The sequence below is a fragment of the Saccopteryx bilineata genome, chromosome 5, assembly GCF_036850765.1.
Source record: "Saccopteryx bilineata isolate mSacBil1 chromosome 5, mSacBil1_pri_phased_curated, whole genome shotgun sequence".
NCBI classification, from domain to species: Eukaryota; Metazoa; Chordata; class Mammalia; order Chiroptera; family Emballonuridae; genus Saccopteryx; species Saccopteryx bilineata.
Window position 1 is genome coordinate 31854015 of NC_089494.1, and position 14914 is coordinate 31868928.

A 14914-nucleotide genomic window follows, 5' to 3' on the forward strand; every position below is an offset into this window, starting at 1 on the left:
GGCACAGTAGATAGAGCGTCGGACTGGGATGCAGAGGAACCAGGTTCGAGACCCTGAGGTCACCAGCTTGAGTGCGGGCTCATCTGGTTTGAGCAAAAGCTCACCAGCTTGGACCCAAGGTCCTGGCTCAAGCTAGGGGTTACTCGGTCTGCTGAAGGCCCGCGGTCAAGGCACGTATGAGAAAGCAATCAGTGAACAACTAAGATGTCGCAATGCGCAGCGAAAAACTAATGATTGATGCTTCTCATCTCTCCGTTCTTGCCTGTCCCTGTCTATCCCTCACTCTGACTCTCTCCTCTGTCTCTGTAAAAATAAATAAATAAATAAAAGAATTCTACTGATTTTGTTACCCCCGATGTACTTTTCTTTCAAATGTAGAGGGGTATTTGGGAATTTTTCATGATGTGAAAATATTTTTAAACTTGGATATCTTGATCTAAATTCAGCAATTCAACCCAAGTTTCTCTCTCTTTTTTTTTTAAGCCAGAGAGAGGGACAGACACGAAGGGAGAGAGATAAGAAACATCAACTCGATGTTGCAGTACCTTAGTTGTTCATTGATTGCTTTTTCATATGTGCCTTGACCAGGGGGCTACAGCAGACCGAGTGACCCCTTGCTCAAGACAGCGACCTTAGGTTCATGCCAGTGACCTTTGGGCTCAAGCCAGAGACCATGGGGTCATGTCTATGATCCCATGCTCAAGTCATCAATCCCACACTCAAGCTGGTTAGCTTGCGCTCAAGCCAGAAGAGCCCACATTCAAGCCGGTGACCTCAGGGTTTCAAACCTGGGTCTTCAGTGTCCCCAATCAACGCTCTGTCCATTACACCACTGCCTGGTCAGGCCCTTATTTATTTTGTAAATATATAAATGGGCCATTTTATTTGGCCTTATGGCTATATAAGAGGTATAAATTATTTGTCCATTACTTTGATGATCTGTAACTTGTCAGGGTATGTTTGGCTTTGATAGAGTTCAGTTTTCTTTAGTTCTCCAGCAGACTGTTTGGACTTTGTCTTTAACCTTGCAGCACCCACAGATTCAGAAGAAGTCTCAGTACATCAAATATCTTTGCTGTGATGACGTGAGGACCCTGCACCAGTGGGTCAATGGTATCCGCATCGCAAAGGTAAGATTTCTTCGGGTTTGATGACAGAATGATGAGGTAGGTATTTAGTGATAACGGTTTTGATTGTCATGACAGTTATTCTGGTTGTTTCATATTCATGATTTTGCCAATGTCTGGTTTTCTCAAGCCTTGTGTTATAAATATGTCTTTCTTTGGTGGTAGGCATAAACTTTTAACAGTTGGTATATATGGAATAATAGTGCTGGTATAAGCTTGTGTAGTGTCAATGACTTATTTTGGCTTTGGAGCATGTATTGTATGACTCTCATATAGCAGAGTTCAGCCTAGACACATTTTTTTGAAAATTAAATCGCCTTGGGGGGGAGGGAAGGGATGAATAAGTGGAATATGGGATTTTTAGGGCAGTGAAAATATTCATACTCTGATGCTGTAATGGTGGGTACGTGTCATTATTCATTAGTCCAAATCCATAAGTGTGTAACACCAAGGGTAAACCTCTGATTAACTATGGACTTTGAGTGTTTGTGATACATTAATGTAGGTTCACTGATTGTAACAAATGTACCATTCTGGTGGGGATATTGGTAATGGGGGAGGCTGTGCAATTTTTAGAGGCTGGGAGTGTATGGAAAATTTCTGGACCTTCCTCAACTTTGCTATGAACTTAAAACTGCTTTATAAAAAAGCAAGTCTTAAAAAAGTCTTTTAAAGGACATCTTAAAGATGATTATACATAATACTTGAAGAAATATTTATGCTTACTAAATAACTAGAAATAAAATATATTATAGCTATAAAATCAAAGTTTTTTTGAGGAATAACAATAAAATCTTTATATTGATAATGAACACTATCAAGTGTTAATTTCTTGCTATCTTTGTAAAAATGAGGAAAAGAGTAGATTATAATTTACTGGTATTAAAAGAATTTTTGGGCCCTGGCCGGTTGGCTCAGCGGTAGAGCGTCGGCCTAGCGTGCGGAGGACCCGGGTTCGATTCCCGGCCAGGGCACACAGGAGAAGCGCCCATTTGCTTCTCCACCCCTCCGCCGCGCTTTCCTCTCTGTCTCTCTCTTCCCCTCCCGCAGCCAAGGCTCCATTGGAGCAGAGATGGCCCGGGCGCTGGGGATGGCTCTGTGGCCTCTGCCTCAGGCGCTAGAGTGGCTCTGGTCGCAATATGGCGACGCCCAGGATGGGCAGAGCATCGCCCCCTGGTGGGCAGAGCGTCGCCCCTGGTGGGTGTGCCGGGTGGATCCCGGTCGGGCGCATGCGGGAGTCTGTCTGACTGTCTCTCCCCGTTTCCAGCTTCAGAAAAATGAAAAAAAGAAAAAAAAAAAAAAAAAAAAAGAATTTTTGAAGGATTATAGGTATTAATTTTGATACAGATTATGAATCGGTAAACAGAAATATATCCCCCTTTCCTACCGTCCATCCGTATCATGCCCTTTGACGTTCGGATGTCATCATTTACTGCCTTCTGTTTAGTATGGGAAGCAGCTCTACCTGAACTATCAAGAGGCCTTGAAGAGAACAGAGTCTGCCTGTGATTGGACTTCCTTATCCAGCTCCAGCATTAAATCGGGGTCCAGTTCTTCCAGCATCCCAGGTAGTTGAAATACCTAATGCAGTGTTTCCTAGCAATATAAAGGTGTCTCTAGGCTCCTAGTAGACCTGGTTACTTCAGTGTGATTCTTCACAACCAGAGCCATTCCTAAGTTCTAAATTTATAAATAGTATATCAACTTCTATTTTTTGCTAGAGGGGACAGTATCTCGGGCAGTCTAACAATACCCGCCTCTCACAGAGTGATTGCATAGTACTAGCTTTAACATCTGAGTCTCTTCCAGACCTCAGGCACTGGGTTCATGCTTCTGCATGGTTACTTACCTGACTGGGAGTCCAGTGAAATAATCTTCCCAGTTCTCTGAGCCTGGGTGTCACTCAGATGACACTGTCCCTCAGCCATTCCCAGCTCCCGTGCAGACTTTTCCTTGCGCTTTGCCAGGAGGCCAGGCTGACAGTACTACGGTTGCCGCCTTGTGCTGCCAATACCTGAATTCCTAGGAAACACACTTCTTGCGCGGGGGTCAAATGCTAAGTACTGCTCATTGCTGGGAAAAAGGATGTGATCATCCTGTGTAGATCTAAGCTTATAAGTGAGAACTCGGGGATGCCTGGAGCCACAGGGGTATAAAAAGATTGACTCTCAATGCAGTGAAGATACTAATAGTTCTCTATTGACGGCTCATTAATTTCGTTTGCTAGGAGTTCTCCCAAGACAGATTGTCAGGGTAGCAATAATGTTGTGGGTACTTTTCATTGTAATTATCAGTTTTTCATGATGAACTGTTTTAAAAGAATCAAGATTTCCTAATGGCCCCTAAGGCCCTGGTCGGCAAACTGTGGCTCGTGAGCCACATGCAGCTCTTTGGCCCCTTGAGTGTGGCTCTTCAACAAAATACCATGTGCAGGTGCTACCTCGATAAGGAATGTACCTACCTATATAGTTTAAGTTTAAAAAATTTGGCTCTCAAAAGAAATTTCAATCGTTGTACTGTTGATATTTGGCTCTGTTGACTGAGTTTGCCATCCACTGCCCTAAGGTAAGGGAAGTTTTCCAGTAGATAATACGGGCTGTGCTTTATGTGAAATGAGTAAAGGTAACTTGTTACTCTTCTATGTAGCACCTGGGCTTGTGTAAAAGATCTGTCTGAATGCACGTATTTATACTGTCAGAATACTGATTTACGTAACCTTATTTTTGAAAATCTCTTTTAAACAGAGTCTCAGTCCAATCACTCTACTCAGTCTGATAGCGGAGTGTCCGACACCCAGCCCGCAGGACACGCCCGTTCCCAGAGCACCGTGAGCTCCATCTTCTCGGAAGCCTGGAGAAGAGGCACCCAGCTGGAGGAGTCCAGCAAGGTAGCAGCACCCTGTGTTCTCTGATGTAGAGCTCTGTGGATTCCGTGGGTTTAGCTTGTTGCTTTTATTCCTTCGATAGGAGTCTTTCTTGGCTCTGTTTCTGTATATTCTTTAGAGACGTAAGTTCTCAAAACCAAACAAATGAAAAACCCTGGCAGTTTAACTCTTTTTCAGTAGCTCAGATTTTTAAGAAATAACAATTTCTTTCCTTCCTCCTTAATTTGGGTGGAGCAACACCATTTGTGCCAGTGCCCTAATTTTGTTCCAGAGAAGCTGCTAATGGTTATTTCTTTAGTCAGACTCATTCTTTTTTCTTCTATTTTTTTGGAGTTTCTCTGTGCATTGATGAATTTTCTCAAATTATAGTGTATGTGGAAGGCTACATTTAAATTAATCACCTTAAAATTTTGGATCCCTGAGCCTTGTATAGTACCTCATTCTGGGACACTGAGGATGAGTGTAGTTATTGCAAGATTGTTTAGAACAGCGGTTCTAAACCTGTGGGTCGCGACCCTGGCGGGGGTTGAACGACCAAAACACAGGGGTCGCCTAAAGCCATCAGAAAATACATATTTATTATACAATACATTTTTAAATAAAATATGTATGTCCGATGGCTTTAGGCGACCCCTGTGTTTTGGTCGTTCGACCCCCGCCGGGGTCGTGACCTACAGGTTGAGAACCGCTGCTTTAGAAAAATGGAGAGGTTCTTTAGATGGTTGAAAATGGCCATATCACGTTGTCTCTGAAGTTCTGTGGCAAGGTGTCCTGGCTGCGTCACCTCTCAGGAGGCCAGCGTTCACGCTGTCACTGGGGAACCAGTCGCCTGCCTGGTCTGGCCTTTTTTTTTTTTATTTGAACAATCACTTTGATGTTTTTGTTCTTTTGGTCTGAATCACTTATGCAAGTGCATTCACCAATGAGAATTATATGAGTAATTTTCTCTATTCCTTTATTTGCATATCTAGTTAATAGGCCCTCAGGAGGGTGGAGGCGGCGTTAGTAACCCAATGTGGGCATCTCTTGGAAGTAAATATTTGATAATTAGTTCTAATTACCTAAATTCTCAAAACAGTGATAGTTTAACTCCCTTATCAGCAGCAGAAACTTTAAGAAATAATTCTCCTTTCTCCCACTAAATTTGGATGGAGAAGCCCCCCTCCCAATCTGGTGCTAATAATTCAGTGTATGTAGTAGAAAAGCAGGTTTACGTAATTCGGACATCTGGAGAAAAAGCCTCTGACTTACTAAATTTTGAATGGTGTTATCCATGTGCATTTTAAACGGAAGGCCAAGGGAAACAGGTTCAAGTGCTCTGCGACCACGCAGGGAGTCTCACTGCAGTTGCAGAAAGAGCACGGACCAGCCATGCAGCAGTGACGATGTGTTTGAGTCCTGATCCCCCTGTGTTTCTTCTGTTACCTCAGTCTCAGGTGCCAGATGAGAAGGCCAGCACAGCTAAGGTCTGCACCCCTGCAGCAGCCAAGACAGGGTCAAGTTAAGGTCAGGGACTGTTCTTTGGAAACACATTAACCTGGGTGATCCTGTAACCAAGTCTTGCAGACTAATGCTTTTACTTTGACGTGCAGTTTTTAAACATTCAAGTGTCCTGGTGAGCATTAGAATTCAGCCATGTAATGAGCCTTTTAGTTCACTAACCTAAGTGTTCTCCATGCTAATTAGATGTCATTCATAACTGGAAACAAATAGTTTATCGTGTATCCTCATAGGATGTTCAAAGAGTCTAAAAGATGTTCCCAAACTTATTAAACCAAGGGTCCTTCCTTTATTCTTTCTAAAAGAACTTGAACCACACCCATGCATGAGTAGTTCCATGAAATAAATGACCAGATTTGGTTATTTGGGCAACGCCAAGAGGTGCTCAGGGGGCCGGTCAGCAGGTTGTTGACAAACTCTGGCCCCCCTTTCTTGATGCATTTCCTTTACTGCGGCCTTTTAAAGTTTCCTTGTTTTCTTCTGGCTTTTTCTGTATGATATAGTTATGATCTTTCGCTGTAATGTTTATGAAACATTTCTTTGTTTCCCAGTAAAACAAATGTAAGGGATGCCCCCTCTTTACCTGCCTTGCTGAACTTCTGTGCATGCTGGATGCAAAGTCTCACGTGAACATGAGTGTGTGTGTGTCAAGTTCATTCATTCCTGTGTGACTGTGCATGCCTGCTGAACATTCTCACACTCTCACGTGTCAGCTCATTAGCATCAAAAGCCATCCTCACTCCTCAGGAGGCCCTCCACCAGCACTCTTAAACCCAGTTGTGGCATCTGCTTGTTGTAGATGAGTCATGGACTGAAAGGTGACCACCAGCCATCACATCTCCCCTTGCCAGATACAGGTGGGCTCAGGGCTCAGAGGCCTCCCATGGAAGGCTCCATTCAGTGCCCATTCGTGTTTCCCATCACGAAATAGCTTTTAGAATAGGAAATTGCTCCTGGATTGTTAGGCAGTCTAGCCTTTTGAAAATGTTGTTGGGCCCTGGCTGGTTGGCTCAGTGGTAGAGCATTGGCCAGACGTGTGGAAGTCCCGGGTTCGATTCCTGGCCAGGGCACACAGGAGAAGTGCCCATCTGCTTCTCCATCCTTCCCCCTCTCCTTCCTCTCTCTCTCTTCCCCTCCAGCAGCCAAGGCTCCATTGGAGCAGAGTTGGCCCAGGTGCTGAGGACAGCTCTATGGCCTCTGCCTCAGGTGCTAGAATGGATCCGGCCACAGCGGAGCATCGCCCCCTGGTGGGCATGCCCAGTGGATCCCTGTTGGGCGCCTGCGGGGTCGGCCTGCTCTCTCCTCTCCACCCTCTACCCCCCACTTCTCACTTGGGAATAATACAAAAAATAAAAATAAAAAAATATTGGGTAAACAAGTTTTTCCTGTGCCCTTGCTGCCTAGGGAGTCAGATTTTAACCTTCCTGACATCGTTTGTCTTTGTAATCACCAGCTGCTGCATCTTTTCATGCATGTTGAGTCCTTGCTTTTTACTCTGACCCAATCAGGCTTACCTCTGTAACCATTCTGTTGTGTTTTCTCTCTCACCCCTTTCATACTCCTTTTAGGCCAGAATGGAATCTATGAATCGAGCCTACACTTCGCTTATGCCCCCTTTATCCCCACAACCTAAACCAGTCAACCCCTACACCGCCTCCCAGCCTTCCCCTCCGCTCCCACCCCCGCCGCCGCCCCCTCCTCCGCCCCCCCCCACCTCCGCCCCCACCCCCCCCTCCTCTGCCCAGCCAGTCCGCACCTTCTGGGGGCTCAGCAGCCACCATGTTTGTCAAGTACAGCACAATAACCAGGCTGCAGAACGCCTCTCAGCATTCAGGACCCCTGTTTAAGCCGCCACCACCCTCAGCGATGCAGCCTCCGCCCTTGACCTCACAGCCGGCAAAGCCTCAGATCCCGGTGCCCCCCAATGGAGTGGTGCCCCCACCCCCACCCCCACCTCCAGCCCCCACCCCAGGTTCAGCAATGGCCCAGCTGAAACCTGCGCCTTGTGCCCAGTCCCTTCCACAGTTCAGCCCCCCTCCCCCTCCACTGAAGATTCATCACGTTCAGCACGCTGTTCAGGCAGCTCCTCCAACGCCCCCAGCCCCTCCTCCCGGCCCTCCTCAGGCCCCTCCCAAGCCTCTTGTGACTTTGCCACCAACTAGCACCAAGACCATGCCCCCCGTTGCGACACAGACTGTGCCACCTATACCCATTCCTCCAGTACCCCCCGCGAAAAAGCAGCCGGCTTTTCCTCACATTCCGCCCTCTCCGGTGGCTCCTGCTGGTCCAGTCCCGCCCCCCACGTTCCCCAAGCATCAGAGCTTCAGCGGGAAGCCACCTCCCTCTCCACTGTCCCCAGCGCCCTCTGTAGTGAAGCAGATGGCCAGCCAGTTCCCCCCACCTCCCACCCCTCCTCCCGTGGAGGCGCAGCCCCTCAAGCCGGTCCCAGCCAATACAGCCCCACAGTCCCCTCCTGCTGTGAAAGCAAAACCCAAGTGGCAGCCCAGCTCGATCTCTGTCCCTTCTCCAGATTTCCCTCCTCCTCCTCCTGAGAGCAGCCTGGTGTTCCCTCCCCCGCCCCCTCCCCCAGCCCCAGCGCCGCCACCGCCGCCGCCGCCACCACCACCACCTACACCGACAGCTTCCCCTACCCCTGACAAAAGTGGATCTCCAGGCAAAAAGACCAGTAAGACCTCCAGCCCCGGGGGGAAGAAACCTCCCCCGACCCCACAGCGAAACTCCAGCATCAAGTCCAGTGGCTGTGCCGAGCAGCCCGAGCCCGCGAGACCCTCCGTGGACAGTCTAGTCAGCAAGTTCACGTCGCCAGCAGAACCCCCTGGGTCTCCCAGCAAGGAGACCCCACCACCTCCTGCAGCACCCCCCAAACCCGGGAAACTAAATCTTTCTGGAGTTCTCCAACAGGGGGTTGTGGCAGCAAAAGCGTCTGTCCTGAGTGGGCGTGGCAAAGACCCCATGGTAGAATTTCCTTCTCCCCCATCAGACTCTGACTTTCCACCCCCTCCTCCTGAAGTAGAGCTTCCTCTGCCCCCCATAGAGATCCCAGCAGCATTCTTGGGAAACATTTCTCCAAAAGTGGCAGTTGTTAGTCCTCAGCCACAGTCATGGGCCAAACCGTCAGTGAAGAAGGCCCCGCCGCCCACACGACCCAGACGGAATGACAGCACGCGCCTCACCCACGCGGAGACCGCTGAGCAGCCAGCAATGGCCACAGTTGTGCCGCAAGTGCCCACCTCTCCAAAATCCAGCCTTAGTGTCCAGCCTGGATTCCTGGCTGACCTCAACAGGACACTGCAACGGAAGTCCATCACCCGGCATGGCTCGCTGTCCTCCTCCCGCATGTCCAGAGCCGAACCCACAGCCACCATGGACGACATGGCATTACCCCCGCCACCCCCGGAACTGCTTTCTGATCAACAGAAAGCTGGTTATGGAGGCAGTCATATATCGGGCTATGCAACATTGCGGAGAGGACCCCCTCCTGCTCCCCCCAAGAGAGACCAGAACACCAAGCTCTCACGAGACTGGTAGCTGCCATAGGACTTGATTTTCATGGTGTCTGTAATCAGTTCTACAATCAGCTCACCTGATCATCTATGAATTCAGGTGTTCAGAGCCTTCTAGTATGTTATTCAGGTAGTGTCCAGCTGTGTGTGTGTATGTGTGTACACACATAGCTATACATTGTGTGTATATGTATATATATGTATACATATGTATATGTATGTATACATATATGTATATGTGTATATATATAGCTGGGAGTGATTCTATTTATTCCTTTTCTCTCCTAATCTGAAAATGGATTGTGTATTTTGGGCAAAAGAGGCATGGAAGGGGATGTGTGTCCTATCCCTTATGATTTCTATTATCTGTCATGTGGATTGGACCAAAAAAAAAGCTTCTGATGACTTATTTAGATGACTTATTTTATAAGTTTCCATGTGCAGCCTATCTGTGCATGTTGTGTATTATACATTAAGGAATAGATGTAAAATGTGCTGTTTCTCAGTTTGAGAAGACAACCAGAATGTTTGATGCATCTATAGGGCTTTTGTTTTTTCCCCAGTTGGCTGAAGTTAGAACTGCTTGACACTTTATCACTATACATAAAGGGGCACTTTAATCAGCAGAGTCTCTGAACCTCAGATGGGTCAATAGTGCGTTATGGGGAAATTTCAGACACTACACAGCTGTGGTAGGAAGTGAATACAGTGTCACTAAACCATTCTAGATGCAATGCTGCCACAGTGGTCCACCTGAATCTAGGATTGTCGTCACAGGTAGGCTCTCTGCCTACAGTACATGGATAATTTAGTACTATAATCTTGGATAGTTTTTTAATACTGTTGGAATCCTTCATGGGCTTTGTGAAGCTTGATCAAGTCTGGCTTCACAATCCTTGCTTTGACTTATTGTAAGAATATCTGACATAATACCCTAGAATGTTCAGTCCCAGGATGTCTTTGGATCACCAGTTATCTTCTTCTAAGTGTGTGCTTTAGGAAAATGTTGATCTTAGGTGTCTGTAGACAGTTGCTATATCAAAAATACCCATCCTGTGTCCAATACGGTGCATCATATGAATAACAGAATCACCAGAAATGTCTTTGTGTATTGCTTTCTAGAAGGTTGGAGTGATTACAGAAAGGAACAAAATGGCCCCTATGCAGGTATCATTAATCAGGTTGTATATGGATTGTAGTGTGTAATACAGAGTTCCTTTAAGTTATGGGACTATCATGGAGGGGAGTAAGTGAGGTTTTGGTACTGGAGCACCCTAGGGTCCTTGCTCATTGCAGCCTGGTTGTGGAGATGCATCCAGGTTACCAGGTGGCTGTGGGAGTAGTGCAGTCCAAGTACAGTAAGCAACGTTATATATTATGCATGTGCAGTTTTGGTATCACATGAAATCATTGCTCTGACACACTAATTATGCTTCATGCTACACCTCATATGCTTTTTTTTCCCTGTGACTTTTCCTTTGTACGAGAGAAATGTGATCAATTGAACCATTAGGAATAAAATGCAATTTCAAGCTGCTCTTAAAAAAATAGAAACTAGCCACCCTAGGAATGATAAATGAGCACATCTTGTAATGAAAGTCTCTGCCTGTTGTGACTAAGGATTCTCAGTGCCAACTGCAGAAATCTTTTGACATTGTCCCATAAGGAAAAAGTGTGCCGATGCAGTGGAACTGATAGCAGTTCACGAGTAAGGTCAAGTGCGGTGCACACAAGATGCCCATATAACCAACTCTCCACATCGTGGAGCATCTGGAATAACTGTCACCACCATCACCATGTCTGCAGGATATTGTTTGATATATTCTTGTACTTATAGAGCAGTAATACAGACCATTGTGCATTTTTAAAAGCCATGCTTCTTTAAAAGATACTTTTGGGATCTTTTGTTGAGAAGGTTTGTGTGCTAGATACTACGATTTTGAAGTGACCTTGAACACAGCTGCATCGTTAAAGCATGCTCGCAGTTTGGGTAACATCTGAGTAGACAGCCACTTTCCAGTGTGATCACGAGTGAAGTGTAGTTTCCCATTCTCTCTGCCTACAGTTTTATACTCTACAAGTCACCTTTACTTGTGAGGTAGAGTTAAGGATATGAATCCAGTGATATATTCATCACTAGAGTTTTTGTTGCGGTGGAATGTTTTTTACATAAAGATGGACAGATGCAACTTTAATAATGTGCCCTCAGTCTTCCTTCACCCATGATTTGAGCCCCACAGCTACAGCCGGTATTTTTCAGTGTGGGCTTTCCTAGGATTTCTTGCTTATGTCAGTCCTGCTGACAACCATCCTAGGCTGAACCTTTTGGTGTATCATTTTCCTGACAGGGCCAACATCCTTTAGAACAACACAAGGGATGAGAGTTGCACCAGAGGAGGAACTGTCATTTTTACCCCAACCCATTGGCTTGGCTGACAACAGGTTGTTTACATTTCTCCAAAGATGGAAAAGGCTATTAATGGTTTTTCCCTTTGTTATGTGTGAAACCAAACCAAAAAAAAAAAGATACTTCCAGTGTTTAGTAAGTAGTTTGTTTTTTTTAATGTTGGGATGTAGCTGTGGGTTTTTTTTTCTCGAGACTACTGTTATTTGTAATTGTCCTTTTCTCTGGTGTCCGTGGTTAAACAGCCGAGCCAGATGACACTAGCCTGTGCCTTCTCTCCCTGCCTCCTGCTCAGCAGCTCACCCAGCACAGCCCACCTGGCTGTGATGAAAGACGAACTCAGCCTGTTGTGAAGGGCAGTGCAGACAGGTGCCTGTTAGAGCTAGTGACTGGTTAACTGGTGACACCGTTTCACTAGAGATAATTTCAAAATTGGCACCAACTCTGAAGGTCAGCAACAACTTACATCAGATTTCTAGGTATTAATATAAATGTTAGGTTATTCTCTTGAAATTGCATCAGCTTCGCTTTTACTAAAAAAATTTTTTCCCTAGCTACTATAATTCTCACTTGGGAAAAGTCTTAAGGTTTTTTCAGATACCTACTTAACTGTAAATTAGATTTTTTAAAATTTGACGTTTTAAAATGAGAAAGATTGCTGACTCTTAGGTTATAGGACACGATTTTCATCAGAAACTTACAAAGTCATGTAGACATGATCTTTTCCAGTCCTCTAAAATCAAGGTGCTCCTGGCCACTGGTGGCATATTCTGCTAAGGGCTGTGAACTGTCTTAGAAGTCCCCTCTCTGTGTAAGTTTACCTGCCACTGAAAACAATGCTGAGTTTATCAAGAAAGCTTAAGCAAAATTGGGGAATCATGAATAATTCCAGTAGAGTGACCACTCTGAGATCAAGGTTAATGGGAGCTGTGCATCCGGTTAGTTTCAGAAGTTGTTCTGGGAAAATACAGTTGTTAATAAGCTTGTGTCAAGAATGTCAAGTCATAAATTAGCCTAAAAAACATTTTTCAGGTAGATGTGGATTGGTTTGATTTGACTATCAGGTCACCAGTAGAACCCTCTTTTCACCTTTTTTCCTCTGCTAAAAGCAATTTTATGTAACAAACACAAGGTAATTTTAAACAAGTAAAAAATGTTTTCCTACTTTTATATGTTATTACCGAATTTTTTAATAACTTACAGAATAACTGATGTAATCTCAGATTTCATTCAAATTTAGAACAATTAAACCTGAATGACCCTGACTTGCTTTAAATGAAATAGGAATGATTTGGATTTATACACCTGCTAGAGGATTCTGTCTAAAGATCACTTGACGTTGCAAGTACCTTGTGGCACTTGAGTTTTGTTTTATATAGTTTATGTTATTTGTATAAAGCAGGCTATCCCTAATCCTATAGGAACATGTGACCCCCTTGTAAAGTTGTGATTTGATCCACGGAGAGATGCAAGTAGACAGAATTATATATCCCACCTAAGATTTATTTTCCTTTAAAAATTCAAGCGGAGAACATTTCTGCACCTTACCAGTCTATCCCTCAGACTAAACAAGTGCTCTGTTGTAAAAGAAATGATACTTAGCTGTAAAATAAACTTGCTAAATAAAAGTAAGCAAACACTATACTTGATAAACACTTGAAGGGTAAAAATTTCCAATTGGTTTGTTCTTTGCTTGAAGTAATAAACCATTTTGAAGAGAAAACAGTATCTGCTATAATCCCAGTGCCTTGAATTCCTTTGGAGAAATAGCAAGATCTAACAAGCAGTTACGAGGTGCTATTGAAAAGAAGGTGAGTAGTTCTAGTTTATGCAAAAATAGTGACTATCTCACAGGAAATAGATGGTCATCTGCCTAAAAGGGGACTGGCTGCTTTCTACCAAAGACACTGAGGGAAGTGAGTTGAGTCAGGGTTACAGTGAAGAGTACGTAGGTAAAAGATGGCAAAGTTCAAAAGATGTTGATCATAAATGGCTCTAAATACCAAGCTCAAATGTGGAAAGCCTCAACCTTTTCATAGAGTAAACTTGTAGCACTTAAGGGAAAAAATAATAATCTTTGCATTTTGGGACCTGCCTATTGTTTGTTAAAGTTATTGTAACCTAATACCAGAAACTACCATTTCCCATGACTGCCGTCTCCTATATTTTTTCTCTACTTGTAAATAATCTCTCCTAGAAAATAAGCATAAACTGGAATGTTTCAAGTGATTTTGGTTAATTTTCTTATCAACCACTAGTGAAGTCCTTTTATAGACATGTACATTTAAAATAAAGTATCATTAGCTTGTGCTAAATGGTGCAAAAACATTGTTTACTATTTTAAAGGAAAATTGCACATTATATTTAACTGGGATTGTTCCCTCTCTTCCCAATTCTTTTATAAAGTGAGTCAAGGCTCACACTGACATGTAAGCTATGGGAGCTTTGCTCTAAATAAAAAATAGATACAATGCAGGAGTATACTTTTTTAAAGCAGGAATAAGAAGGCAAAAGGAACTACATTAAAGAAGATGGAGGACATTATTCAAATGATTATGCACAGCTCGGTAAAGATGAAGTAACAATTTTCTTTCAACTTTGTTACTGTTATTTTCTGTTTAAATGTACACTCATTTCATTATGTGCCTTTCTCCCCGATTGTGCAAACCTATATATATAGAGAGAGATAGATATATATGAGAGAGATATATTCAGTACTACTGACGATGTCTTTGTTCTACTGCTGGGTTAAGTTATTTTCCAAGTTACTCTTGCCAGTTACTGTCAGTGAACTATTGTAATGGCTTGGGACAGTCGTCATACAGTGTAAATTTGTTTTTCAGTTACATGTTTTCACTATGTCAGCTTACCAATCCTTAATAAAAATACATAGATTTCATTTAAACATGGGGACTTTACTTGACTGTTTGTAGATTGGTACCATTAAGAACCTGGTTTTCCTATTTATTAGGTTGGGGTACCCAAAAATAGGTTGTGTGGTGAGAACAAATTGAGTGTGAAAGTAAATTACAACTTGAAGTGTTCAATTGCTTAACCTTGAAGTAAATTAGGGAGCGTTGGTTATCAAATAGATGTTTTTCTTTAAATAGAAGTACAACTAGGTACAAGCTAGTACAAAAGGGATCCTTTTTGTTCAAAGCTTCTGTATCACAATTGTGTTGGGCTGCTATGTCAAGGTGTTATGTATAAAGGTGTATTCTCATGCATTTACAAATCACTGCCATTTACCAAAAATAGGGCAAAAATAGAACCTGTCCTTTTTATATTAAAATAACATGTATTTGGGGAAAGGTTCACTTACAGCAAAAACAGGGATAATTATTTAGAACAGCTGCCGAACAGAATTTTAGAAAGGTGAAAATTATTTTAAGGTTCAACATTTTAAATATTTGAAGTTTTTAGGACTTAGGTAATAAAAAGTTGTTTGGTTTAGATTCGCAGTGGTAGTCAACCT

The 14914-nt window shown here is 43.8% G+C and overlaps 1 protein-coding gene across 1 annotated transcript in view; it reads left to right on the forward strand.

Annotated features, from left to right (window-relative positions):
- The window catches only part of RAPH1 (Ras association (RalGDS/AF-6) and pleckstrin homology domains 1), a 97682-nt gene extending 83338 nt beyond the window's left edge, over positions 1–14344 (forward strand). Inside the window, 5 exon segments of the mRNA XM_066278806.1 lie at positions 1032–1130; positions 2575–2695; positions 3872–4014; positions 7080–7214; positions 7216–14344. Coding sequence (XP_066134903.1) covers positions 1032–1130; positions 2575–2695; positions 3872–4014; positions 7080–7214; positions 7216–9060 — 2343 coding nt within the window. The 3' untranslated portion in view covers positions 9061–14344.
- Positions 14345–14914: the final 570 nt, after the last annotated feature.